Raw genomic sequence first — 27700 nt, 5'->3', positions numbered from 1 at the left:
GGATGAAATATTCTAGAAAGGATCTAGGGAGTTTCCAGATGCAGCTGCAGCCCCACTGGACTGTTGGGTGCCCTTGGTGCATACAATGGCAGAGATCTGTTACCTGGGACTGGTGAGTTGTACCCATTTAAAAAAAGATAGCTCTGCACTCATGGTAACAGTCTTTACAAGACCTTGTCCATGTCCTCTCTGCACTTACCAGCATGTAACCCAGCAGCACCTCCTTGTAGGAGAACTTGAATCCCTGATCCTCAGCATCAAGGACAGCAATACCAATCTCAGTGATACTTCTTGTGAAACTCATTTGCAGATCCATGTCCTACAGCAAAATGATTCACAGTGCAAGCCAAAGTCTTGGGTTCCACACCTGGTTCTATAACCCCAGTTCTTGACCTAGGGTAGAACTATGTGCCCAGACAGAAATGAGACTCTCTGCTTCTTTTTGCCATCTCTACTTCAGTCTAGGATCAAAGTTGCAAAGGAAGTGAAAAACCAAGGTCAATTTCTATTCCTCCCCCCACCCCCTGTCCCCAGAGACTGAGGTTCTATACAGCAGTGGCTTTCAAACTTTTTGGACCATTAACTATATAGACTGTAGGAAACAGTTTACAATTCTACTCTGTACTTATATGCACTATATGTAATATATATATATATATAACATATATATGTTAAATATAATAACTGAAAGCTTTATGATCTTCTTATTGCTAAATGCAGTGTACTCTTCTATTTCTCTTTTATTGCATTACAAAAATTTGCTGGTTGTGATCTATTAGACTGATTTCATGGTCTTCTGGTGGGTCACAGCACATAGTTCTAAGAACACTGCTGTAGATTACAGTATAACTTCCAAACCACCTGGAACCAAATATAGCTCTCTGTTCTGTCATAGATTAGGCTCAGGGATCCTGGCTTTAGGATTAATTAGATATATATTGGGATCCTATCCTCTGGAATCAACCCAGGTGGACATCTATGCTTACTGCATTTCCAGGGAGCATGCTATGTATTTAAATATATTTGTATTCAAATATATTGCATACCTTGCTCATCACAGACATGCCCAGAACCTGAAAAACCAAAGGTAAAAGCAGATACTAGAGCAGCAGTTAGAATTCCCTCGCACCAGCAAAAAGAGCCACCCACCAACCTGAAAACAACAGCTAAGCAGGACACTGAGTCTTGCCAAGGGGTGAGGGCTGTTCGCTTCCTCTCCCATTTCCAAAGTGAGACCCCTATATACTTTGGCAGACTTTTCCTCCAGGTGCGTCTAACTAAGCCTTTAGCTTTCAAGCCTTATGATTTTAAGAGGTTCTAACAGATTTTGGTAAGAAAAAGGATAGAGGCTCTTGGCAGAAAGAGGAGTGAAAAGCTGTAATATGAAAGTTAATAGGGCAGCTGACTTTGGAACTGAGATACAGTTAGTTCTGCTTTGATGCTTGCCTTGAAAATGCAAATTTGTTCCAGTGAAATCGATCTGTGAATAAATACTTCTAGCATATTCTTAATTTTATGTTTGCTTATGCACAGTTTTGTACATGACAGTGAAAGCTGAGCCAGCCAAACAGAGTGGTGTAGGAATACTCAAATACCTCAAACATGCCAGCTGCCTCAGTTTACCACGGTATGAACTGCTCCCCATTTAAACCTGGCCTTCTAGTTGTCTGTCTGACTTCAAACGACCTTTCTTCCTACCACCATTTCACAAGAACTCACAACTTTCACAAATGAATTCGGGTTTTTTTCAAGAAAAATTGCCTTATTTTTTTTTTTTGTAGTATTTTTTATCTACTTCTTAGCTTGTTTTTAACATTAGATTCCTATTTTTTATATGTCGTTGATGGGGTTTTTGAATGTTGTGCCCCTCTCCCATTTCCCCTATAATCACTGTGGTTTTTCTTGTACTATCTTGTGCATATGTTGCATTACGGCAGAAACTGACAGTACCGTGAAAATATAGTATAGTCATAATTATCTAAAACATATTTGTCTCCTTTCTTCTTTTATTTTTATCATGGTTTCCATCAATGCTTGCCTAAAAACTAATTTAACACAAATGTCTTTTTTTAAAACTATGTCTTTGGTTTTCATCGTTGCTTATCAAATTTTGGGTACATCAGAATCACCTTTTGAGGAGGATGTTAAACAATACAGGTTCGGAGATCCACCCTGAAGACTGGGAGTCATTAAGGACCTCTATTTTTAACAGACTCTCCAGGTAATTCTCATGCAACTGACGTGTGAGGATCACTGTCCTGTTCCCTTCCACTAGCATATACTTATATCTGTGATATCACAAGTTCCCTATGATTCCATTCTTATCACATAAACACATGAATAAATGTCAAGAACAGATTTATCAAACAGGTGGTGTGTGGAGAGCACAGAAGAGGAGATAAGGGAGCATAAGGTACAATCCCTAACATCAAGGTGCCAACAATCTAATGTGGGAGCAGATGTGCTCATAATCAGTAAGAGCTTCTGAAACTTGGCTGTGGATAAGAATCATTTATAAACCTCTTAAAAATACAGATGTCAGATTTCAACCTAGACTGACTGAAGCAATCTCCCTGAAAAATGGCTCTGGGAAGCTGTATTTCAAACTTGATCGCAAGGTGATTTTTAGGTAGCTAACCTGGTACTAGTTAGCCAAATGGATAAATTGACAGTACATACAAAGCATATTATTAAAGGTATAAAAAGTTCTATGGGGGACAGAAATGATCAGATGGATTCTAACTCAGTTGTGGGGTTCTGAGGTGAGAATATTCCTCGTGTGTTTAAGAACCATCAGAGGCAGTCAGGTTGACTGGTATGAATGTGTGTGTTGGGGTGTATATGAAACAGTACAACATGAGGTAGGTTGAGTAGACTGATTAATGACACATTTTTATTCACTTAAAAATACATATATTGCACTGACTAGTTGTCAGGCACTATTTTAGGTGGTTCATCTATACCATGTAAAAGGTTAAACAACTGTCATTAGTAATGCTTCAGAGACTATTACAGGGAAGTAATGATCCAGCTGCCCCAGTGTAATACTGGAGTAATTATTTTAAGTTCAGACCTGAAGGAGACTGTTATGGCTATTTGATGTAGGAAGATATCACAGGACATGAACTACCCAAGCCTTTAGGAAGGAAACAAATGATCTGACCTTGTTTTATAATGAATTTTTTTGTTCTCTTACATTCTCATCTTTCAAACATACCATATCCTATCTTGCCTTTGGCCTGTTTCTTTTGAGCATGAATATTTCCAAGTGGTCAGTCCCTCCAAGGTTTGGGAACCCCAGCCTGGAAACTGAGGCAGTCCTGTCCTGGCCATTACCTGAGAGCACTGGCCATAAAGAAATAAGACTTGGGAAACAATGTCTTGATCAAGTCTGGTGAGGAGTTGAACCTTGGGAGCATGCAGGGCCACGGCTCCATAGATTACCATGACATCAGTCTTGGTCAGGCTCTTTTTCCCAGAAAAAAGACCCTGAAAGAGAGACATGAAAACTATGACTGAAGATGTTTCCTTTCCTCCATGTTGTTTCCTAATCCTAGAGACCACTACAGGGGCTAAGAAATGGGACTGGGATGATGAAAATTAGTCTAAATCTGATGTTCTTGCTAGGTCAAATTTAAACACCCGGGTCTGTGCTGTGGGTCTACTGGGCTTTGAAAGAGGTCCCTGTGAGAAAGTTTGTGTTAATTTTTATTTCTTAAATCCCTTTCCTTCAGGGGAAGCAGAGTGTACACAATGGAAATTCACCATGAGGCCTTAGCAGCTGGTAGAGGACAAACCTAGGCACACACAGAACTCCTTTGGACCTTATGGGTCAGTATTAGTGACAAAAACTGGTGTAGACCTGTTAGACAGGTAGTTGTTCTACAGGGCCTGAGCTGGGGCAGTCTGCACCTGGAAAAAAGACCTGGGGACAGGAACAACTATAATATGGAGAGGGATGTTCACTGAAGGAATCAGTGTCTCTTGCCCATGCTCTGACCAAAAGCTTTGGAAGAGAAAGTTATTCCTTTTACCTTACATCGATTCATGAAAAACTTTTCCCGATCTTGGAATGTTTTAAGGACTTTTAAAACAGTATCCAAGTGGCTCTCAGCACAGTATCCTAAAATAGATGTTATTCCCTAAAGTCAGAAAAGATAGGAATTTTGAGTTTGACCATTCACTTATACAACAAATATTTATGGAGCACCTGTTTTGTGTCAGGCACTCTTCTAGGTGCTGAGGACACAACAGTCAATAGAACACACCAAACTCCCTATCCTTGTGGTGCATGAAACTGGGGAAGTGACAGGGAAATGACATTAAATAAACACATAGATTCAGTAAACAAGTAAACATATAGTATTTTGAGGGTGACAAGTACTATGGAGATAAGGAAAACAAGAAAGGAGAACAGATGCTGCAGGTTAGGAGGAGTTCTCAATTTAAACAGGGAGGCTGGAGAAGGCTCCATAAACAGGGTGACATTGAGCAGTGTTCTGAAATAAATAAGGGAGCAAGCCATTGGACTGTGTGGGAAGGAGAGTTTCAAACAGGATGGGGAAATGGTGTTAGAAATAATGCCAAGAGCAGTAAGATAACTGAACATCTGACAAAGAGAAAATAAATAACATAATAAAAAAGCAGCTTCAAAAGTTCAGTGGGTCTAGTAGTTTCTGAACATTTAATATGGAAGAAAGGATCCTGTAAACATCTGAACATTTCTGAGGAGAATGTATAACAAAATACATTACAAATTTTTTATACTAGGTGATTTGTATTAGCCTGCAGAGTTTTTCTTTTAATTTACTTTTCATTTTTTTAATATACATGCTCCTTCCTCCACATTCACATACATTCTGCAGCCAAGCCAGGATAGGGAATAGGCAAAATTGTTTTGAAAAAGCTCTCCAGGTTATATTTATGCTTTCTCTAGGTTGAAAATCAATGGTATATAAGGTTACCTTCAGCTTGTAAATTCAATGATTTTAAAGTTTATGATCATATCCTTAAGTTAAAAAGGTGAGGCCAAAATATGCTAAAAATAGTTTTATTAAGGATAATTGAAATTAATTTTTAAAAAGATTTTATATATTTATTTGAGAGAGCAGGAGAGAGAAAGTTTGGGAGAAAGAGTGAGCAGGGAAGAGGGGTAGAAGGCAAATGAGAAGCAGGCTCCATGCTGAGAGTCCAATGAGGGGCTCTATCACAGGACCCTAGGACAATGACCTGAGCTGTAGGCAGACACTTAATTGACTGAACCACTCAGGTGACCTTGAAATTCATTTTTAGATATTTTTACAAACCTGGTTAAATAAATGAAGCATTGATCTTGGGATGCTGGTTCAATATTCACAAATCAATCAACATGATATACCACATCAACAAAAGGGTAAAAACCATATGATCATTTCAGTAGATACAGAAAAAGCATTTAACAAAGTACAACATCCATTCATGATAAAAACTATCAACAAAGTATGTTAGAGAGACTATACCTCAATATAATAAGACCATATATGAAAACCCTACTGCTAACATCATATTCAGTGGTGAAAAACAGAGATTTTCCTTTAAGATCAGGAACAAGACACGGATGTCCACTTTTATTCAACTTAGTACTGGAGGTCCTAGCCATAGCAATTAGACAAGAAAAAGAAATAAAAGGCATCCAAATTGATAAGGAAGAAGTAAAACTTTCATTATTTTCAGATGACATGATACTATGCATAGAAAATCCTAAAGATTACCAAAAAACTATTAGAACTGATAAATGCATTTAGTAAGGTCACAGGATAAAAAATCCATATACAGAATACTGTTGCATTTCTATACACTAATAATGAAATAGCAAAAAGAGAAATTAAGAAAACAATTCTCTTTACAATTACAACAAAATAATAAAATATCTAGGAATAAACTTAACTAAGTAAGTAAAAGATCTATACTCTGAAAACTATACAACACTGATGAAAAAAATTGAAGATAACACAAATGGGAAGCTATTCCATGCTCATGGATTGGAAGAACAAATATTGTTAAAATGTCTATACCATCCAAAGCAATTTCAGGCTTAATAAAATCCCTATCAAAATACTAACAGCATTTTTCACAGAATTAGAACAAATAATCTTGAAATTTGTATGGAACTACAAAAGAATCTGAATAGCAAAATCAATCTTAAAAAAGAATAATAAAACTGGAAGTATCACAATCCCAGATTTAAAGATATACTACAAAGCTATAGTAATAAAACAGTATAATGCTGGCATGAATATAGACACATAGATCAATAGAACAGAATAGAGAGCCCAGAAATAAACCCACAATTATATGGTCAATTAATCTTTTGATAAAGGAGGCAAGAATGGTGCTGGGAAAACTGGACAGATACATATAAAAGAATGAAACTAGATCACTTTCTCATGCCATACACAAAAATAACCCAAAATGGATTAAGGACTTAAATGTGGGACTTGAAACCATAAATATCCTAGAAAAGAGCACAAGCAATAATTTCTCTGACATTGGCCATAGCAACATTTTTCTACACATGTCTCCTGAGGCAAGGGAAACAAATGCAAAAATAAACTATTGGGACTACATGAAAATAAAAACTTCTGCACAGCACAGGAAACAAGCAACAAAACTAAAAAATAACCTACAGAATGGGAAAAGATATTAGCAAATGACATGTCTGATAAAGAGTTAGTATCCAAAATATATAAAAAGCTTATAAAAGTCAGCACCCAAAAAACAAATATCCAATTAAAAATGGGTAAAACACATGAACAGAGATTTCTCCAAAGAGGACATTACAGATGGCCAACAGACACATGAAAAGATGCTCAACATCGCTCATCAATCATCAGGGAAATGCAAATCAAAACTATAATGAGATATCACTTCACACCAGATGGCTAAAATCAAAACCACAAGAAACAACAAGTGTTAGCAAGGATGTGAAGAAACGGGAGCCCTCTTACACTATTGGTGGGAATGCAAACTGATACAGCCTCTAAAAAACAATATGAAGTTTCGAAAAGTTAAAAATAGAATTAAAAAAGTTAAAAACAGAACTCAAAAATGATAAAAATAGAACTACCCTATGACTCAGCAATTGTGCTACTAGGTAGCACAATACCCAAAGGATATAAGAATACAGATTTAAATGGGCACATGTCCCCCGATGTTTATAGTAGCATTATTAACAGTAGTCAAATTTGGAAAGAGCCCAAATGTCCGTTGACCAGTGAATGGATAAAGAAAATGTGGTATATAGATACAATACTACTCAGCCATCAGAAAGAATGAAATCTTTCCATGTGTAATGATGTGGGTGGAGCTAGAGAGTATTTGCTAAGTCAGTCAAAGAAAGACGATATATGATTTCACTTAACATGTGGAATTCAAGAAACAAAACAGATGAACATAGGGGAAAGGAAAAAAGGAGAGAGGGAAACAAACCATAAAGACTCTTAATGATAGAGAACAAATTGAGGGTTGATGGAGGGACGTGGGTGGGGGAACGGACTAAATGGGTGATGAGTGTTAGGGAGGGCACTTGTAAAGAGTATTGAATGTCATATGTACGTGATGAATCACTAAATTCTATACCTGAAACCAGTTTTACCATATATGTTAACTAACTAGAATTTAAATAAAAACTTGAAAGGAAAAAGATATAAATGTACTAACTAAAAAGTTAAGAAGTCAGAACTTTTGCTAAAAATCCATCCATCAATGATATCAAAGATAATAAACAGTCCTTTTCTGAATACAGATTCAAAGCAGCTACACTCCATTGCTCTTTTAGTAAAGAATCATTATCAAATTAGAGTTGGATACAGAAATTGGTTCTGAAAACTATTCATATTAACATCAAACAGAACTTATGGCTTGCTAAAAAATGTCTGGCAAGGCAAAACATTTTAACTCTTCCGAACTCCTCCCCCACTCACAAGATTCAGGTATAAGATTTGGAAAACATAAACTAAAGAAAATTAATGAAAAACAGAAATCATCCAGAGTCCTCCATCCAAACATAATAGCTATTTAATATTTTGGTATATTTCCTTCCAGTTTTTATAATTATAAAAATTAAGATCCCTCTCTATACTCAGCATTGTATCTTCATGTTTTTCACTTAATATTAAATGCACATTTTCATGTTGCTAAATTGTTTTCAAAACCATGATTTCTGGGGCACCTGGGTGGCATCGTTAAGCATCTGCCTTCAGCTCAGAACATGATCCCAAAGTCCTAAAATTCAGCCCCATGTTGGGCTCCCTGCTCAGCGGGGAGTCCGCTTCTTCCTCTCCCTCTACTCCTCCCCCTGCTAGTGCTTTCATTGTATCTCTGTCTCTCTCTCAAATAAATAAATAAAATCTTAAAAAAAAAAGATAACTTCTCATGATAGTGTAGTATTTCATGGTATGATACACCATCTTATTATAACCATTCCCCCACTGTTGGACATTTCCACTATGATAAATAATGCTGTGATGAATAAATGTATAAATCAATTTTAAAAAAGGAAAATAGAACTATCCTATGATCCAGAAATTTTTCTATTAGGTATTTATCCGAGGAATACAGACACACTAATTTGAAAGGATTTATGTATCTTTATATTTATAGCAGCATTATCTACAATAGACAAATTTGGAAGCAGCACAATTGTCCATTAGTAGATGAATGATTAAAGAAGAAGTGGTATGTATATAATATATATATATATATATATATATATATATATATACACATATATATATAATGAAATATTCAGCCATTAAAAAGAATGAAATCTTGCCATTTGTAACAACATGAATGGAGCTAGAGAGTATAATGCTAAGCTAAATAAATCAGTCAGAGAAAGACAAATACCATACATTTCACTCATATGTAGAACTAAAGAAACAAAACAAAACAAATGAACAAATGAACCAAGGGGAAGAGAGAGAGAGAGAGAGAGAGAGAAACCAAGAAACAGGCTCAACTATAGAGAACAAACTGAAGGCTGCCAGACGGGAGGTTGGTCATGTGTGTGTCTTCTTTGAAAATGTCTATTCATGTCTTCTTCCCACTTTTTAAATGGATTATTTGTGTTTTGGGTGTTGAGTTCTGTAAGTTCTTTATATATTTTGGGTACTAACCCTTTATCAGATATGTTATTCGCAAATACCTTCTCCTATTCTGTAGATTGCCCTTTAGTTTTGTTGATTGTTTTCTTCACTGTGCAGAAGCTTTTTATTTTGGTGAAACCCCAATACTTTATTTTTGTGTTTCTATCCCTTGCCTTGGAGACATATATCTAGTAAGAAGTTGCTATGACTGATGTCAAAGAGGTTACTGCCAGAGTCCTCTTCTAAGATTTTAATGGTTTCCTGTCTCACATTTAGGTCTTTACTCCATCTTGAATTTATTTTTTTGTGTATGGTGTAAGAAAGTGGTTCAGTTTTATTCTTTTGCATTTTGCTGTCCAATTTTCCCAATACCATTTGTTGAAGAAACTGTCTTTTTTCCATTTGACATTTTTTTCTGCTTTGTCAGAGATAAATAGACCATATAATTGTGTGTTCATTTCTGGGTTTTCTATTCTGTTCTATTGCTCTGTCTATTTTTGTGGCAGTACCATATTGTCTTGATCACCTTAGCTTTATAATATAACTTGAAGTCTGGAATTGTGATGCCTCCAACTTTGCTTTTCTTTTTTAAGATTGCTTGGCTATTTGGGGTCTTTTGTGGTTCCACAGGTGAAAGGGTTCAAGAATACACATCGTGGTGAGCACTACATTATACACCTAAAAGTAATATAACACTGTATGATAAGTATACTGGAATTAAACTTTTAAAAAATAATGAAGCATTGATATTTAATCAGGGAAACACCATTTTTCTGAGAAATTCTGTTGTATTATTTTTAATGTATCAGATTCTAAGATTGTCCTAAGACCTGCCAGTGGTTTTCTGGATGGAATTACTTATCATAAGAGGAAATTGAGAGAAAGGGATCCTACCTGTCGCTGATCTCCCAGTTGGTTGGGAGCAATCAGAAATTCCTTAATCTGTGAGCTTACAAAGTTTTTATCTTGACAAGATGCTAAGGTGGTTCCCAAGGCTTTCCAAAGGAATTTCTGGAAAACAAAAGATAAGTGACAGAATGTTAAAGGTTGGAGAGAAAAACTCCAATGAAAAGTGGAAAGCATTAAAACAGTTATCCAAAGGAAGAAAATTTGGGTGATTCTTCCTGTTTGCTCCCCCCCACCCACCCACCCAACCGCAGGGTCTGTCCTTAACTGGGCTCTTCTGTATTCCTCTACTCTGCACAAGGTGCAGGGTCATTATAATACTTTTTACCCCCTATTGTAAAGTTCAGTTTTCTTGTCTTTGTGCTCAGAATTTCAGTTCTCGGCAACAGAGGGTCTTATTGATTACTTTCAGTGTATAGTCCCTGGTAGCTAATAAATGCTCAAAAACTGCTTTTAGAATACCCATCTTCAATGGACATATTATTATTCAAAGACGTCATTAGAAATTCTTGACCTCTAAAGTCTATTAACTTATTTTATAGTTTAAGAGATTTAACCTATAATAGTTCTGAAAATAATACTTTGTAAGCTCTATTATTATCTCTTTCTCAGGAGTACAACTTCTGAGTTGTGCAGAAGTGCTGTAAAATGGTGTCCAGGGTGAAGGAGAAGAGTCATACAGGAACTTTTACACATATGTTGCGTCTTTAGTAAGGAACTCTGAGTGAATTGGGGAGGGAAAACCCCCAGTGAAAGAACACTGGCAAGAGAGCACATGGGGAATCAGTCTGTGGCTCCCAGACCCCTTAGAGGTGGTGAGAATTTTGAATTTCTCTGTAATAGAATGGACACCTCTGTAATGTCCAGATGGGGAAAAATCAAGTGGGATAGATAATGACTTCCTGTTTTCTCTCATTATAAGCCATATAAGATTTAGAAGTATGGCTGAAGGAATGGGGTAGCCCAGGAGTGGCTTCTGTTTGAATACCACAACACATGCCTGGATGTTAATATGTGTATGTGTATGTGTGTATACACGTGTGTGTGTGTGTGTTATAGATAGATCTAGATTCTTGTGGAAGAAAGATACAAGGAAAATATTCACAAGAGGAGATATTTGCCATATGGCTAGAAAATAGAGGTCATGAAGTCCTAATTTGTTTTCTAAAACTCAAATCATTTGTAGCTATATAATATCAGATTGCCATCTCCTTATTTAAAACATCCATCTTGCCACACATGAGACAGAAAACTGGCCAGTTAGAAGTTTATTCCAAGGACTCTGTGGGGCTTGAAGGACTGTAATGATTGAGGGGTCATTATGGATCAGAATCTATGGCATAGGAGAAAAGGAAAAACTGGTAGCGACTGAGAGACATTTAGGAGAAATTGTACAGATTAGACCAACTGGGGTGAGAGGGGTCCATGAGGTGATAGAGCAGGTCAAACAACTGCAGAGTAAAAATCTGATGAAGCAGCACCATTGCATTCTTGGATTTCCAGGCAAAACACCCCCATGATAATGTAATTATAATGATAAAAACTGCATCACACAGGAGTAAATACTAATTAGGGCTAAAGCTGCTAGAGTCCATTTAACTCCACCTTAGTGGAAGGACAGGGGAAAGTCTGGTGCTGCAGAAAAAAAACCCTGATGCCATGAAGGGGACTTCTGTGTAAAGGGTTAGTTAGCCTCATTGCCTCCCAATACTGTTGAGCTGTTGTTTCTCTGCTGATTTGGTCAGATTCAGTGTATTGTGCATTTCTCCTTTGAGACTTGGCAAGGAATCCCAGAAATCAGATACCCAGAACTGGGAAAAAATGTGATCAATTGCAAAAATAGCCAGAATCTTTCCATCCCATCCTTATCCATGCCTCCTTATTATGTGGGTTTCCAGATCCTCCTATCAGTATAGTCTGTTTCGCCACTCCTCAAATCTGGGCTGACCTCGTGACTTGTTTTGGCCCACAGAATGTGGCAGAAGTAATAGTGTGTCTGTTTGGAGCCCAGACCCCAGGAGACTTTGTATACTTCATTGTCACACTATGAGAGCAAGACTGGGCTGTCCTGCTGGAGGAGGAGAGACCACGAGGAACAGAGACAAGTTGTCTTAGTTGAGATCCTGGCACACCAGCCAATCCCCAATATATGCCAGTGAGACTAGTTGAGATGGAATGACTGCCCAGCTGAGCTCAGCCCAAACGGTCAACCTGCAAACGTGTAAACTAAGTAGGTGGCTATTATTTTAAGCCACTAGGGGGTAGTTTGCTATGCAGCTAAAGCAAACTGGTACACTCTTTCCTGTTGAGTATAATGGCTGAGGGCCATTTAAGCAGCTCACTGCTTGAACTGCTCTGCCTATCCATATCACCATTATCCTGGATTCATCTCATGAATCTGGAAGCTGTTGGATGGATGGTATTACATGGGATGCACGAGTCTAGTTTACATATGGGAAGATGAGGCATTGCTCATCAAATACTCCTGATGAGCACGTCTGCAGGCCTCATAGACCATAATTTGGAGAGTCAGTATGCTACCATATGAGGGAATCAATCAGTGATGGGAATTTTGAATATTGCATAGGAGAGTTGAAAGTTGATAATAGTTTGTTGGAATTGACACTTAATACTAGAACTGATGAGTTAAGAAACATTTTTCCAGAAAAAAAATTAGAAAGGTTATAACCATAACAATAATCTTCATCTATTTTTATTGAGCAGAAGTCTTGGGCCAGGCACGTACTTCACTAGGGACTTTACATATATTATCTCTTTGAACCCTTATATCACTACAATACTCAGACCTGGGTATAATTTCCATTTTAGATGAATATACTGAAGTTCTAGAGAAGTTAAGTAATTTATCTAAAGTTACATATATAGTAAGGAGTAGAAGCTGGATTCAAACTCCATTTAGAATGAGTGGCTCCAATGCAGAGGGTTAGGTGGAAGCCATTCAGGAACAGAGGAAGGAGAAAGCTGGACTCTGAGTATTCTTTCAGTTTCAGTATAATAAGTTGTTAAATTGTGGTAGATTGTTTCTTGTAGCCAACCTCACAAAACTGGCCCAGTGGAAACTAAGGCATAAACTGACATTAAAACAGTGCTGTGACAGGGACTACTATTTGCCTTCATTATCTATTTTTATTCCTTCTTCTTCTTCTTCTTCTTTTTTTAAAGATTTATTTATTCATGAGAGAGAGAGAGAGAGAGAGAGAGGCAGAGACATAGGCAGAGGGAGAAGCAGGCTCTTCTCAGGAGCCCCATGTGGGACTCGATCCTGGGTCCAGGATCACGACCTGAGCTGAAGGCAGCTGCCCAATCACTGAGCCACCCAGGCGTCCCTTTTCCTTCCTTCTTTAAAACAGAACACCTGGATTTCAACCAGGTATGTATCTATCTCAAAGGTGCTATATTACTCAGTTTTCCTTGCAGCTAGGATAGTCCTATGAGTAATTTTTGGTCAAATGCAAGGTGTAGAGAAGGTAGCGTTTTTCTAGTAATTTCTCCCTCTTTTTTGGTGGTAGTACAGACAAATTGGAAGTTGAGCAGCCAATTTAGGTCATGAGCTAGGAAGTAAGGTCCCTTCGTTGAAAAACCAACCTTTTCAAGGGAGATGTTGCTGTAACTGTCCATTTGCTCATTGAAATCTTGACTCAGTTGAATGGTCCAGGCTACATCACCTATCTTCCATAAGGATTCTTTGAGCAACTGTTCAAGGAAGTGGAAGTTAGATATAAATATGACTGTTTAGTGTACTTTCTTGGTATTTTTTTGTTACTTTATTTTTTTTAAAGTATAAATATATATTAACTAGGACTGTTCATTTTCCCATTTAAGAAAACTGGTTATTTTGGCACTTTTCCTCTTATTTTATTAAAGTTTGTTTATTTATTTATAATCTCTACACCCAATGTAGGGCTCAAACACACAACCCTGAGATCAAGAGTCACACTCTCCTCCAACTGAGTCAGCCAGGTGCCCTTTTCTTTGTTTATTTTAATAGCCATATCCTGTATGTTCTGAATTCCCATTAAGAACAAGTTACATAGAAGGTGGAAGTAACTCCATGTAAGTGCTTTCCTTTTTCCCCTTAAATTAAAATTGCCCGAAGTCTTAAAATAGAAACTAATTCATTTTGAAACTTAAATTGAAGTTAACATTTTTCAAGTTTTAAACAGATTTGGAAAAACTTCATTTGTCAGTGTTTGTTTTATTACATACCAGAAGAAAAAGAAAGGGACATTTTTTGGAATAAAGAATTAAAATGTCTTGAAGAACCAATTAAATGTACAAGTACATTTTGCTAACTTCAGCTCTAGTGGCTAAGCATTCCTGGTTTCACCAATTGTTCTGAGCCAGAGCTTCAGTCAGCCATCTGAACCCATCTCCTTCTTCATTGAACAATACATAAAAAGGTGTTTTTGTCTTTTTTGGAGGACAAAATCCGTTGTACTTTCTAAAGTCAGTTATTTCTCTTGTATCTTCCCCACTTTAAACTTAGGAAAGGACATTTAATGTCAAAACCAATAAAGATGTCTACATATTTTCTTGGAACTCATTCAGTGAGTGGGCCCTTTGAAGAGAAGAAATTAAACCACCTTGGAAGTCTGAGAGAAGAAGGCACAAGTAAATAGTTTTGGGAGAAGAAGGCTAAATGGAAGTACACTCAAGATTGGAAGAGGGAAAGGAGAAGAATGTTCTTAGGGCTTCCCTCTTGAGAGGGAATCTTCCATAATGGTAAGAACAGTTACTTTAGAATGGTAGCAGGGGAAAATAAGGTAGGAATTTTGAGGGAAAGAAGGTGGAAGATAAAAGAAGCATGGATATAGGAGGAGAGGTGGATCCTAGAATTAAAGACCAGGAAAGTAAAGTAGTTGCTTTAAAATCTCACACTGGATAAGAATCACTTGTGGGAGTCTTTAAAGCATGCCAGTTCTTAAGAACCCATCCTACAGATTTTGGTGCTCCAAGGAGGAGTGATGGGACATGGAGGTGATGCCGAAAGGTCACTAAAACTTGACATTTTTAAAAAACCTTAGTTAATTTCTATGAAAGCAGCTTATGAACTGAGACCCTGCAAGGTTAAAAGCTCCCTTTCCATGGGTTCCTTGACCTCCTGAAATTTTATAGGCTCCTGAAATTAAGATCCTCTGTGCACAACCATGGTTCAACTCCTATCTGCAATTTACCATTTTGGGGATTTGGCACTGTCTGTGGCATTGCTCATTTGCAGAAGTCCCAAAAATTTATGGATGAGAGATTTTTTTTTTTCTGAAAAAATGGCATAATGTGGCCCTTTGGTTTTTAGAAATCAGGAAAAAATACAGTGAGAAGCAGAAAGAGGAGCAAATAGAGTTGTATTTAGAAGCATAGAAGCAGAAAAAAAGGTCAATTTACTTAAATGGTAAAAGAATGCAATTACAAGGAGAGGAAAGAACTGGAAATTAGAAAAGATTTGAGAAAGACACAAAAAAATATTAGTAAGTGAACTCTTCAATACTATCTTAAACTCTTAACCAAATTGAAGACTAAAGATTATTGTTCAAACTATGGTGATGTAGAGACTGTAATGCTTAAGTTATCAACTTCTAACATTCCAGTCCTTTTCCCAAGGAAAGGAAATGTTTACTGCCCTTTGGAATCTGGATCTTTTTTCATTAAGATGGGTGACTCTACCTGATTTTATCACCCCATCATCAACAGTCAGTCTAGAAGCTACCCTTACCTGAAGCAGCATGGTTTCCCATAGAATGATGCTGGTGTTCTTTCCTAGAAATAGAAATTAAAAATAGAAAATAAAGTCAGGATTCTGTTTCTCCCTTGCTAGGTCCCCAGTGGATACTGGAGCTCCACTTCAAGCTTTACACAGGATGATTGTTTCAGATGAAATTTACTATGTTGCCAACTTTAAGTCCTAGCCACATAAGCAAAAAGTCTTTTTTTTTTTTATATTGGAGTTCAATTTGCCAACATATAGCATAAGCAAAAAGTCTTTAATCCATGATACAAATCTAGACTTTTTGCTAATTTCAACAGTAAGTACTTAAATGACCATATTTTAACATAAATAACATAAATAGTAATGACTTTTTAGAACAATACCAAAACAGAGTTTCTCTAAATATAAGAAAAAGACCAGAGCAAAAATAAAAGTTTCTGCTAAGAATATTACCCACCAGATCCTACTGTAGTACAAGTATGTGGTAGAGAATTAGAACATAAGGAATCAAGGAAAAAGTATAGCTGTCTACCTTGCATGTCAAGTTCATCATTTTAATTGTCTAACATGAGACTTAGGCAGAGAAGTGGTGCCTCATTTCTTTGTGTTCTTGCCTCCTTGGATAAAGACCCAATCCCACTCCCTTGTACCTTCCAGAGACTGCAGAAGCTCAGGAAAGCGTGTTTTCCACAGGTCTACCAATTTTGGGTGAATTATCTCAGGCAGTATCTTCAAAAGTCCTATTGCACCAGCCCCACGTAATTTCCCTAAACTGGCAAGTATAGATATTACCTGAAAAATGGAAGATAAAAAGTTAATCCAGTGGAAGGTTATTTAAAAGGCCCATCTGCCTTTTCCTTTTACCACTGTCCTGGATGCCCCTGATTCCTACATTAGATAATCTTTTAACAAATCATCAGTCTATTCTTACCTTAGAGAAAAGCTAATACTTAGATAATCCTCCCCAATTTTCATCTGAAGATAAAGGTGAAAAAATATATAGAAACCTTCAACCAAAAATAAATGGAAGGTACCAACACTTAGATACATTTGTTAGTTAAATAAGGGCATGTGGAAATGTTATCTGAGCAAATGATACATATGGGGGAAAGAAGGAAATCTAAATAATAGATGTGGAATTTGTTTGAATGGTACTTCGGGATCAAATTCACTCTATGCTTATTTTAAAATAATAAATTAAGTTTAACAAGCATTTCAGAGCTAGAAGATAATCTTGCCAGTAATCTTAATGAGTGTCATTAGTGTAGCAGAACATTTATTATGCCATTTTCGTGTTTCTTTTGGTTTGCAGTTGCTGTGTAATTTTTATTAACATTTATTTAGAATTGAATGATCTATATTGGCCTAAATTTATCCCCACATTAGTTATTCATAACTCACTCACCAGAAGTCTGGCCAATAGCTGTTGTGGTGAAGGAAGTTTCACTGGGAAGAGAAAGCGATTTTCATTATTGCTGTGGGGGCTAGAGAAATTTAGATTGGGGTTGGATATATAATCAAAGCACCATAGCCTTTCTGGAAATGAGCCTCAGAAATGTTTTACTTTGTTTCTGAATGTACGCACCAGCTCCTGTAGAGATGACAAGTGCTGTTGACTCTTTGGCATCATTCTTCTTCCTCTCCTCTGCCATAATCAAACTTCTGATGATATTAAACAGGTAGTCCAGAGTTCCTGTATATTCTGCAGGTACTACAAAAGTCAGGATTCTTGGCCATAACACCTGTGGAAAACAAGGCAAGATGCAAGGATTGTTCATTCTTCCATGATTTCTCCTTGGTCCTCACTGCGGGTTTCCCTCTGATTCAGAGCATGTTCCCCCACCTGTTATCATTATTATTATTATTAATAATAATAATAATAATAATAATATTATTGCTCTTCAGGCCAAATCAAAATGGAATCATGAAATAAAATCTCTGCACTGCACATTCATTTTCAGGTGCTAGCTGTAATGAGTATTACTGAGTGTTTTCTGCTGGAATTTAGGGCAGGACAATTCTTCCTTGAGAAGAAGTGTTCTAGGCAGTTTGGGAAGTCTAGCATCCTTGGGCTCCACTCACCACCAAGCCTCGTGTCAGTGTGACAACCCAAAATAAGTCCTATATGTCCCCAAACCCCAAGATGAGTGCACTGCTCTGAGAGGGAAAGATTAGGAACAGAGAGTGAATGGGCTGTTGTTACTGTTTGTGCTCTAAGTGCTGACCTTCGTGGTTTGGAGTTCTGGAGCACTTGGTTTCTTTAGTCAGTCTGTTTCATATCCTGTGGAAAACTCCCTTGTCCTAATGGGAACCTAGGTGTCAACATGGACTGTTCCCTTTGTCTTGCCATCCAGATTTAATCACGAAACCCGATCCATTTTTCATTATAAGGTCTCCCATGCCCCTCCGTATTTCCTTCCTACTTTCTCATGCCTCCTCTCCAGTTCCTGTGAGTTGCATCTGATCTCATGCTCACCCACTTTGCTTTCAGTCTACTTCTATGTAAATCCACTGATCTCTTACAGTTATTGTTTTAAATATTTAGCGCTAGCTTAACATTTTGAATGGCTCATTAATAACAAGCTAGGAATGTGGCATGTCAGGCCCATTAGAGTTTGGGCCTACATTTCTTTTCATCATTTACTTTCTACATTGAAATATTTCAAACTGTAGTGTGCCTCAGAAATATTGGTATTTGTTTGCAGGGCAGATTCATAGACCCTATGCCCAGAATGCTGATTTAGTAGATGTGGGAGGTGACCTGGAGACCTGCATTTTAAAGAAATATTTTAGATAATCCAAGAACCACACCTTAAAATGCCCTTGTAGATGAAGCCTCTGATCCACTTAAATTGGTCTGTTGATTGTCTCTTGTCTGTGTCATGCATTTCTGGCCAGTTAATCCTTTCTCAGGTCATTTTGCGTAAGGAAAATACAGATTCCAAGGCTCCTCCCACAAAGGTCTAGATTATTTTTAAGCCTCAGGTGTGGCTTGAGAATGTGTGCTTTCTACACCTTCCCAGATGAATGGGGAAAGTTTAACATTCATTGAATTAGAATCTCCGCTCACCACGCAATGATATGTCTAGGTGTGCAGGGGAAGAAGAGAAGTTTTTGAGGAATTACTCTAGGCTGGGCACTGAACATCTCAATGCACTTCCTCTATTCAGAACATCAAAAAGCCGATGATGACACATGAAGGACAAATTCATGTTTTTACTCCTAAGTGGGCAGAGCTTCAGAAGATAATCAAAGTAACTGCCAGTGTGACAAAAGACCCCTTACCTGGGGCATTCCAATGACCAAAGGGTCTAGGGTTTTTAAGACCTCGAGGCTTATTTCCCGGACAGATTTCTCTCCCTTTTCATCCTTAAGGGAGTTGGGTTTCATTGGCTTTTCCTTCAAGAAAGATGAAACAGTGACTTGTTAATCATCCTTCTTGTTGGTCCCTTCTGACCTTACTTGGATGTGTTCTTAGACTCTGGGGTGCAGGATGCAGTCACTCAACCAAAAAGGCTCATGGAACCCAGCGATTTTGGTCTTCAGTCCTTAATTTCTGTTTTAAAGTCTTCCTTGGAGGAATGGGTTAGAAAAAACTCTGCTGGATAGAGCAGAAAAGCAAAAATTGTGAGGGTCCTTGAACTACAGATACTCCCTGTCTCCCTGAGGCCTTTGCTGTTTTCTTGGGGGTGGGGATGGGAGTGGGAGTGGGAGTCAGAGTGTGTGTGGGGGCGAAGATTTTCAAAGACACTGCCCCCTAGCGGAGTGGATTGTAATTTCAGCTATCATGGACTTGCTAAGATCTGGATCTGACGCACATGCTTTTCAGGAAGCCAACCCCAGTGCGGCAACTATGGATGCCTCTTGTTTTCTCTGAAGTAATTCACTTTCTACACCCTTGTCCCAAGCCGTTGAGGACAGGTTGCCTTCTCAGGGAAAACCATGATGTCACCCATCTTGAATTTATCATAAGTTATAATGATACCAATGAAAGAGAATTGAGAATGCTAGAGACCGAAAAATTTATCAATAAAAGCGGTAAGACTGAAATATAACTTCTAAATTAGTCATTGAATTGAGCCCTCATTGAGTTAACTGCCCTTGTGACAGTGTAGCTTTCAAAACTGCACCCTCATCATACCAGGTTCTTGTTGGACATGGCAAACTGGGAGAAGATATAATCAATCAGTGGCCATCCTTCCCGGGCTTCAATGTAGCATTTCTCACACATGGTTTGGATGAGGAGGAGAGTGGAATTCCTTACCTAGAATCAGAAAAAATGTACTTGCAGCATTTTACTACATCGGGTGGAACATTAATTTAGCTTCTCCTACTCTTTAACCTTCATGAATCATTTAGTGGGAACCTTTCCAAAAAGGAGTATCAATTGAATGATGGTACTATATATAGATGGAGCAGGAAGCCAGCTAGAGCTTATGATTTAAGGGTTACTGGAAAGGCTCTCTTTAACCAAAATCTTTCTCCCTAGCACCCAAGACATGTCCTTTATTACCGTAGATTAGGAAATATTGGTATTGTGGGCTAAATCTCTGCCTTGCTTTAAAAATCCTCAGTGAAAGATAGCATCGTGAACTATAGATCTGCAATCCTTTATCTACAATTTCAAAGCCCAAACAACTCTGGACACTGGAATTTTGTTTCTTGAGTTTGGTGCTAATTCATTTGGTGGCAAAACCCAACTCAGCTCTTAAAACTGTAGTCTTTACTTATTCTATGTACTGTAGATCTGCATATATTTTCTTGCAGAGATATTAATGCATTTGATTGTGGCTACTGTCACAGTAATATTTTTCTAAAATCAGGAAGGTTGTGAGTTCCGAAATATATCTTGCTTTAGGGATTAGAACAAAAGATTATGAACCTGTACTATAACTTGTAAATAAGTAAATTTGTTTATTGGATTGCTTCCCTCGAGGATAGAAAGCTCATATCTACATCTTTACTGAATGGGTCTTTTAATGGAGAGTTGTAAAAAAATTTTTTTTGAATAGGGAGGCAGGGCCACAAGGTAGCAATTAGCATAAAGGCACCAGTAATTTACCTAAGCGAGGGAGAAAAAAGTTATGAATTCTCTATTTTTGAGGGACACCTGGATGGCTCAGCGGTTGAACATGGCTCAGGGTGTGGTCCTGGAGTTCTGGGATGGAGTCCTACATCGGGTTCCCTGCGAGGAGCCGGCTTCTCGCTCTGCCTATGTCTCTACCTTCTCTCTGTGTCTCTCATGAGTTAATAAATAAAAATCTTTTTTAAAAAATATAAATTCTCAAAAAATATATATAAATTCTCTATTTTTGCCTGGGGACTTCCTTAAAGTTTCTGTCCTATTTTATTCTACCCTAAACTCTCTTAGTAATTTTATAATTGGCTTGGCCACTTACTGGGCCAAGTTTTTATATATAATCACACCATTGCTTTTTAATTTTTTATAATTTACTGTTTTATTTATTTTTTGTTTCAATTTTTAATTTAAATTCTAGTTAACATATAGTGTAATACTAGTTTCAGGAGTAAAATTCAGTGATTCATCATTTACATATAAAGTTAATATATGTTCATTTGTTTTATTTCTCAGATTCCATATAGAGTGAAATCGTATGGTATTTGTTTTTCTCTGACCTATTTCACTTAGCATAATTATTGTTTTTTATTGTATGGCTTTTATTATAGTCACTGCAGATGAAAGTCTCATAGGGAATTTTCTTCTTTTCATTGGTTCCTGTATAAGGCTTTGATCCAAACAAAATATGGTTTTAACAAAAAAATACAGTAATTTCTATTTTTTAAAATTTGTTCCAGTACAAGTTATATATTTTTTCTAATATGGAAAACTTTAATCAAATAATCCAGAAATATTGTGCAATCCCCTATGTCAAGACTTGCTCTAGATGTTCCCTAGTTGAAAATAGGATATCTAAGCTAAAAAGCAAAAGACTTAGCGGTTATTATTTTTTGGAGAAAGATATATTATTTTTATAATTAATTTTTAAACTATTTGAAGAGCATAGTACTGTGATGCTCTGGGCAAAAATCTTTTTTTTTTTTTTTTTCTACTGAGAAACCCTCGAACTGAATGTACTTTAAAACTTTAACTTGATATAATTTATCTTTCAGGGAAAGATGGAATTCTATTAAAAATGGAATTCATAACTGAGTTCTTAAAGAATTTCATTAATTCCTAAAACTACCATCAACAAAATCAAAGTCCCCATTAATTCTCTAACTTTTATGTTGAGGTCACTCATGACGACTTTGACTGTTCTTTCAATTGAAGTGATGTGATCCCGCAACTTGGGCTCTGAAAGACAGGGATAGAAATTAAGAGACTGGGTTCAGTAGGAGTACAGTTGGTTCTAGGATTGATGAAAATCCATTAGAGTTATGGTACACAATTGCAAAGTCTTTTGTCCATAACATTTCACGTTATTCAATTTCCTCTTACCCTCTTCTTTTTCATTTTTTAAAAGATTTTATTTATTTATGAGACAGAGAGAGAGCATGAGTCAGGGGGAGGGGCAGAGGACAAGGGAGAAGCAGACTCCCTGCTAAGCAGGGAGCCCCATATGAGGCCAGATCCCAGGACTCTGGGATTGTGACTGAGCCCAAGACAGATGCTTAACCCACTGAGCCACTCAGGCACCCCTCTTATCTCCCAATTTTTGAAAGATATTTATTGTTCTCTTTGCTCCCAGTTATATTTGGTTTCATCTTAAAATGTTAGGTTCCAAAGTGGACTCAATATATCACGCCCAGTGGATTAGCTTTAAATTTCGTGAGACTACTTCATATATCTTGTCTGCTGATTCTTCAGTAAATCTCAGAGCTAACGGAATTTTTTGAAATAATGTAGAATAAAAATGAATTCTCATATTTTATTGAATCCAGATAACATCAATTTTATGAGACACCATTATTTTATATTGTACCAAAAAAACCTTATAGTGGCTGATTATAATTAAAGATGCTATCAATTATGCAATGCATTCCAATATAATGAAAATATGTGCTTCTTGGCATTAATAAAATATGATATTTCATTAAATTCTGCTCTTTTCTAAATGTACTAATCTCTTGAATATTGTGCATTCCTCCCACATACCCCCTATTTATTGGGCCACTTAGGCAGCTTACTAGATCTTCTAAATTCTAAATTTGATTTTCAAATATTCTACTTCTCCCTCTCAACTACTTATGTCTATAAATATCTGAAGAGGAGAAGTAAGTGAAAATGCCTGTTTAAAAACGTAGATTGTAGGGGTGCGTGGGTGGCTCAGTCGGTTAAGTGTCTGCCTTCAGTTCAGGTCATGATCTTAGGGTCCTGGGATCAAGCTTGGTGTTGGGCTCAGTGGAGAGTCCATTTCAATCTCTCCCTGTGTTCTTCCCCCTGCTCATGCTCTTTCATGCACTGTCTCTCTCATATAAATAAAATCTTTACAAAAGTAGTAGATTGTAGATGACCAAGAAGACAGAGCTTTACTTGCATATGATCTTCTATAAACTCCCCAAAGACACAGAATAAAGTTAGAGAATGCATAGGCTTCAGTTTGCTTCTTGGCACAAAATAAACCACTCTGGCTTTATTCCTTTGCTTACCCTCAGCATTGATAGCCGATCTTAACAAAGTCAAGATTCCCATTCGAGTGGTTTCATTATTACTTCTCATTTGTTCATCAAAAAATTCCACCAGGTCTGCAGGGTTGGAATGGGCTGCAGGTTTAAGAAATACTGAAGTCATAAGAACTCATTTTCACCTTAGATAAAATACTTGTGAATGGGAAAAGTGGAATTCCATGAAGATTGGCAAAGTCACTCTTTGGTTGGTAACTAGATTTTATTACATTGGTGTATCTTTAGTATCACAGAATTAAGCAGGTTGGCAAAGAGAGTTTTATATACCTAGGTCAACATCTGTTCATACCTATGAATATGACTTTATTTGGAAATTAGTTGTTTTTTTTTTAACAGATGGAATCAAATTAAGATAAGGTTATTAGGTTGGGCCCCGATTCAGTATAAAAGGAGAAAAGGAGAGAAGACACGGGGAGAACACATTGCGAACGTGGAAGCAGAGAATGGAGAGATGCTTCACTAGTTGTGGAGCTGGAGAGCTACAAGGGTAAGGTAGGAAACAGGGAAGAAAGAGAACAGGCCTGGCTGGAGTAGAATAGTTTGGGTTTGAAATTATTAGCGGTAGAGTGAAGTAGTTAATTAGTTGGGCATAGAACAGAGGAAAGAAGAGGAGCAGAGGGATCAGTTAAGGGAGAATTAGAACATAATAGAAAGGTATTCAGTGAAATAGTAGAAATGACATATTTTGGGGAGGGTGGAGGTATGGGAGGTATGGAATTGCTTTGGTCCTTACTTTTTAGGGTCTATGATGGAACATAATTTTTATACTGACTCTGAGAACTTGGTACCTTCCCTATGACTTGCACCAGGTACTCTAACCAGACAATGGGTGGGATTGTGTTGTGAGAGAACAAGAAGGAAGGGGAAAGAGTGAAGAAGGGAGAGACAGAGAGAGAGAGAGAGAAGGAATAGATACTAAGAGATGAGAATAAAGCATGACTTTGGGTTTGACACAGTTTCAAATAATCTCAAATACCAAGAAAAAAAGCGTTTCCTATCCCTAGAATTACCAACTTACCTTGGTTTGCCTAGAAATAAATCCGTGCATATGTGGTCAATTTATTTTTGACAAAGGAGCCAAAAAAATATATAACGGGGAAAGGATAATCTCTTCAATAAATGGTGTTGGGAAAACTGGACAACCACATGCACAAGAATGAAACTGGATCCCTACCTTATACTACATACAAAAATCAAATCAAAATAAAGACATGAATATAAGACCTGAAACCATAAAACTCCTGGGAGAAAACAAGTGGTAAGCTCCTTGACATTGGTCTTGGCAATGATTTTTTGGATTTGACACCAAAAGTAGAAGCGCCCAAGGCAAAAATAAACAAGTGGGACTATATCAAACCAAAAATCTTCTGCTTGGCAGTAAAAAAACCCACAAAAACCATTAACAAAATGAAAAAGCAACACATGGGATGGGGAAAATATTTGCTAGCCATATATCTGATAAGGGAGTTATTTCCCAAAATATGTCTGGAAATTTTCTGGTTTTAGAACTAAAAGTTCTATCCCTTGAAGTCCTTTAGTTCCAGGCAAACCAGGATGATTGGTTATCCTATCTGTTGCTCTTCTTTTAGGAATGGGTAGGATAGGAAGAGGCACAGAAAATAGTAAGCTGAAAGAATGTTATGTCTGTGTGTGAAATAACTAATGTGACCCTTCATCACTGTGTCATCATCACTGGGAGACATTTTTATTAAGAACCCTCAGGACACTGGGTCCTACCTAGAATGAGGAAACAGCTTGAAGCTTCAAGTTCATTTTCCTTTACTGGAGGCTCTGGAAGTCTGCACACCTGAATGAGAAAGAAGAATGAGGTGGGAGATATTAAAAACAGAAAACCAGTAGAAATGAAACAATCAGATCTGACAGTAGGGTTTTCTTACCTGGTTGAGTAAATTGATGAAGATGGTTTTTCTCAAGTCCTTTGGAAGGGCAGTGTCATAAAGGACCACCGCGGTCAGTATTTGTTTTAGACTCTAGAATGGAAGCTTTCAAAGGTTAGTTGGAGGCTGCCCATGAAGCAGTAGCACAGGAGGTGGAAGACAAATAATTATGTTTTGTGAGGAGAACAAACCCATATCTTCCTGCAGTTACCAGTTTTCTTGAGTGATTCTGGCCCCTCTGCCTTAGTCAATGCCTTACAGCAGCTTGAAAAGAAAATTCCTAATCCCTTTTTGGAGATCCCATCACCCAGCTATGCCAACCTCTTCTCTACCTCATGTTTCTCAAAAAGTATTTAAGTTCAGCTGCCCAAACCAGTATTTCAGTTCCTCAGGACCTCTTGAGACTATCTTCTGGGATGGTCACCGGTAGACTTTCTGAATCAGTTCCTTTAGGGTGTGGTTCTTACCTGAGTGATGTGGAAATCAATTTCTTTGTCTTTATACTGGTTCAGGAGCCAGGGTACCTGGTCCAGGGCATATTCACAGAGGTCTTCTCGATGCAGCAGCAGGCTCACTGTGGGGCCATGCGCCTTAATGATGGCCAACGTCTGCAGGGGCAGCCAACAAACAGCACTTCTAATACTTCACTATGATTTTTATACAGTTCTCAGAATACCAGGAGCTTTAGACACCCCCCAAAGACTTTCCTCACTACTTCCAACCAAGAAAGAATTCTTTAAAAGATGTTTAGGTTAAAATCATTGCATGAGGCAGTTATGTTTGTATTTATAGCTTGATTTACATCTGTATCTATACTGATACTCATTTCAATATTTGCTCCTCTTTCTATTTCTTTAAACTTTCCCCAATAGTCACTTTCTGTCAATAAATAATAAATTTAAAACTTCCCTCATATTAAAAAAAATTCTTCAGTTCTCTATCACTTTGAGCTCAATGTTGTTTCTTTCCTTTTTTCAAAAAAAGGAAGTGATGAATCACTAAATTCTACTCATGAAATCAATATTACACTATATGTGAACTAACTAGAATTTAAATAAAAACTTGAAACAAACAAACAAAAAGCAAAGTTTTCTGAAAGAGACGTCTATGTTCGCTATCTCCACTTCCTACCTCTCATTTACTTCTGCTGACATTAAAATATATATATATATAAAATGTAATGTAAGTAGATTAATTGTAAAAATTTAGAAATCACACAAGTTATGATGAAGTAGTAAACAGTATTCAAATTGCTGATAGATAATCACTGTTTAGTGTAATTTAGTATGTTTTTTAAATTTGCTTGACTTATTCTTTCTATATTTTCTCTGTACATTTTAATTTTTAAAAACCTGATGCCATTCTTTGATATATAGTTCTACATTCTGCTTTTTCTACCTAATACTATGTGATGGATTTTTTTCTGTCAGGTAAGTTTTGTTGTCTAGCAAACTGTCTCAAAACTTAGTGGCTCAGAATAACAACCATTTATTTCACTCAACTGTGTGTCAGCTGGATGATTCTTTTAAGCAATTGGACATTTCCAAGCAATGGACGCTTTTCAAGATTATTCTTGCTAAAGCACTTAACAATAGACTCTCCATAGATCTCCCTTTGCTTCTTGAAAATTATTCCTTAGTTTCTAAGATCTCCTTCTCCTTGCTTAGAACCCTTCAAAGGTTTCTTATTTCCTATTTAAAAAAAAAAAGTCCAAACTCCTGTTTAGCATTCAAGGCTCTTCATTATGTGGCCAAGACCAAAACCTTTTCTGGTTTCATTTGCTTCTGCCTCTTTACAGCCCCTTTCTCTTCTCCCTTTCCCTTTCACCCGCCAGCCTCACTCAAGTGCACATGTTACCCTGTCTCCAGCCTCTGCTTCAGCAGCTTTTATTGTCTCTTTAGGGAATGCCTCTTGCTGGGGGTGAAAGTCTTTAGAAGCTGCAAGCTCAGTTTCAACATCACAGCCTTTGCAAGTACTCACCACAGGAGTTTAGGTGCTTCTCTCTCTGTTCCCTTATTACTGTGTGCAACTTCTTGTCACTTATCTAACTCTTTCTGTGGGAAGCTAGGGAAGTACTTGGTGAATTTGTATTGAATTGTGTTTTTCAGGTGCCCTGAAGAAGAGACTTTTACAGGATATTTTAAAGGTTCCATGTTTGCTAATGATTTAACTATCCCAGCATGTTAAAAAAAATAAATAAATGCTTTGGTAGCTTCAAATGTAGAAAAGAAACTGAACTAGAGAGGGCTAAGTGTTACACCTTTTATAATGTAGGACTAAAAGACCTAGATAGGATGTAAGCCTCCACTTAAGAATTATACCGATTAAGCAAGATAGGCATGGGATTCCGTGTGCTTGAGCTTTGTAATCTCTTCTGCACAAGGCATTATGATCTTTTG

General features: G+C 37.2%; 1 protein-coding gene across 8 annotated transcripts in view; it reads right to left on the bottom strand.

Annotated features, from left to right (window-relative positions):
- The window catches only part of MROH2B (maestro heat like repeat family member 2B), a 62903-nt gene that overhangs the window by 24652 nt on the left and 10551 nt on the right, over positions 1 to 27700 (bottom strand). For 7 of the 8 annotated variants that reach the window (XR_012030208.1, XM_072824774.1, XM_072824773.1 and 4 more), the window contains 17 exons: positions 25769 to 25909; positions 25302 to 25394; positions 25141 to 25210; positions 23368 to 23481; positions 21999 to 22072; positions 19898 to 20020; positions 19042 to 19155; positions 17342 to 17498; positions 17162 to 17202; positions 16407 to 16548; positions 15763 to 15806; positions 13638 to 13745; positions 10020 to 10136; positions 4035 to 4142; positions 3337 to 3489; positions 1047 to 1073; positions 200 to 319 (listed from right to left, as the gene is read on the bottom strand). Coding sequence is in view for 7 of the 8 variants with exons in the window: in XM_072824774.1 (XP_072680875.1) it covers positions 200 to 319; positions 1047 to 1073; positions 3337 to 3489; positions 4035 to 4142; positions 10020 to 10136; positions 13638 to 13745; positions 15763 to 15806; positions 16407 to 16548; positions 17162 to 17202; positions 17342 to 17498; positions 19042 to 19155; positions 19898 to 20020; positions 21999 to 22072; positions 23368 to 23481; positions 25141 to 25210; positions 25302 to 25394; positions 25769 to 25909 (1746 nt within the window). In the remaining variant the exon portion in view is untranslated. The remainder of the gene's footprint in view (positions 1 to 199; positions 320 to 1046; positions 1074 to 3336; positions 3490 to 4034; positions 4143 to 10019; positions 10137 to 13637; positions 13746 to 15762; positions 15807 to 16406; positions 16549 to 17161; positions 17203 to 17341; positions 17499 to 19041; positions 19156 to 19897; positions 20021 to 21998; positions 22073 to 23367; positions 23482 to 25140; positions 25211 to 25301; positions 25395 to 25768; positions 25910 to 27700) is intronic. The other variant, XM_072824777.1, reaches the window with a different exon arrangement.

The sequence above is a fragment of the Canis lupus genome, chromosome 4, assembly GCF_048164855.1.
Source record: "Canis lupus baileyi chromosome 4, mCanLup2.hap1, whole genome shotgun sequence".
NCBI lineage: Eukaryota > Metazoa > Chordata > Mammalia > Carnivora > Canidae > Canis > Canis lupus.
Note: the sequence above shows the minus strand (reverse complement) of the source record. Positions and strands in the feature narration are given on the sequence as shown.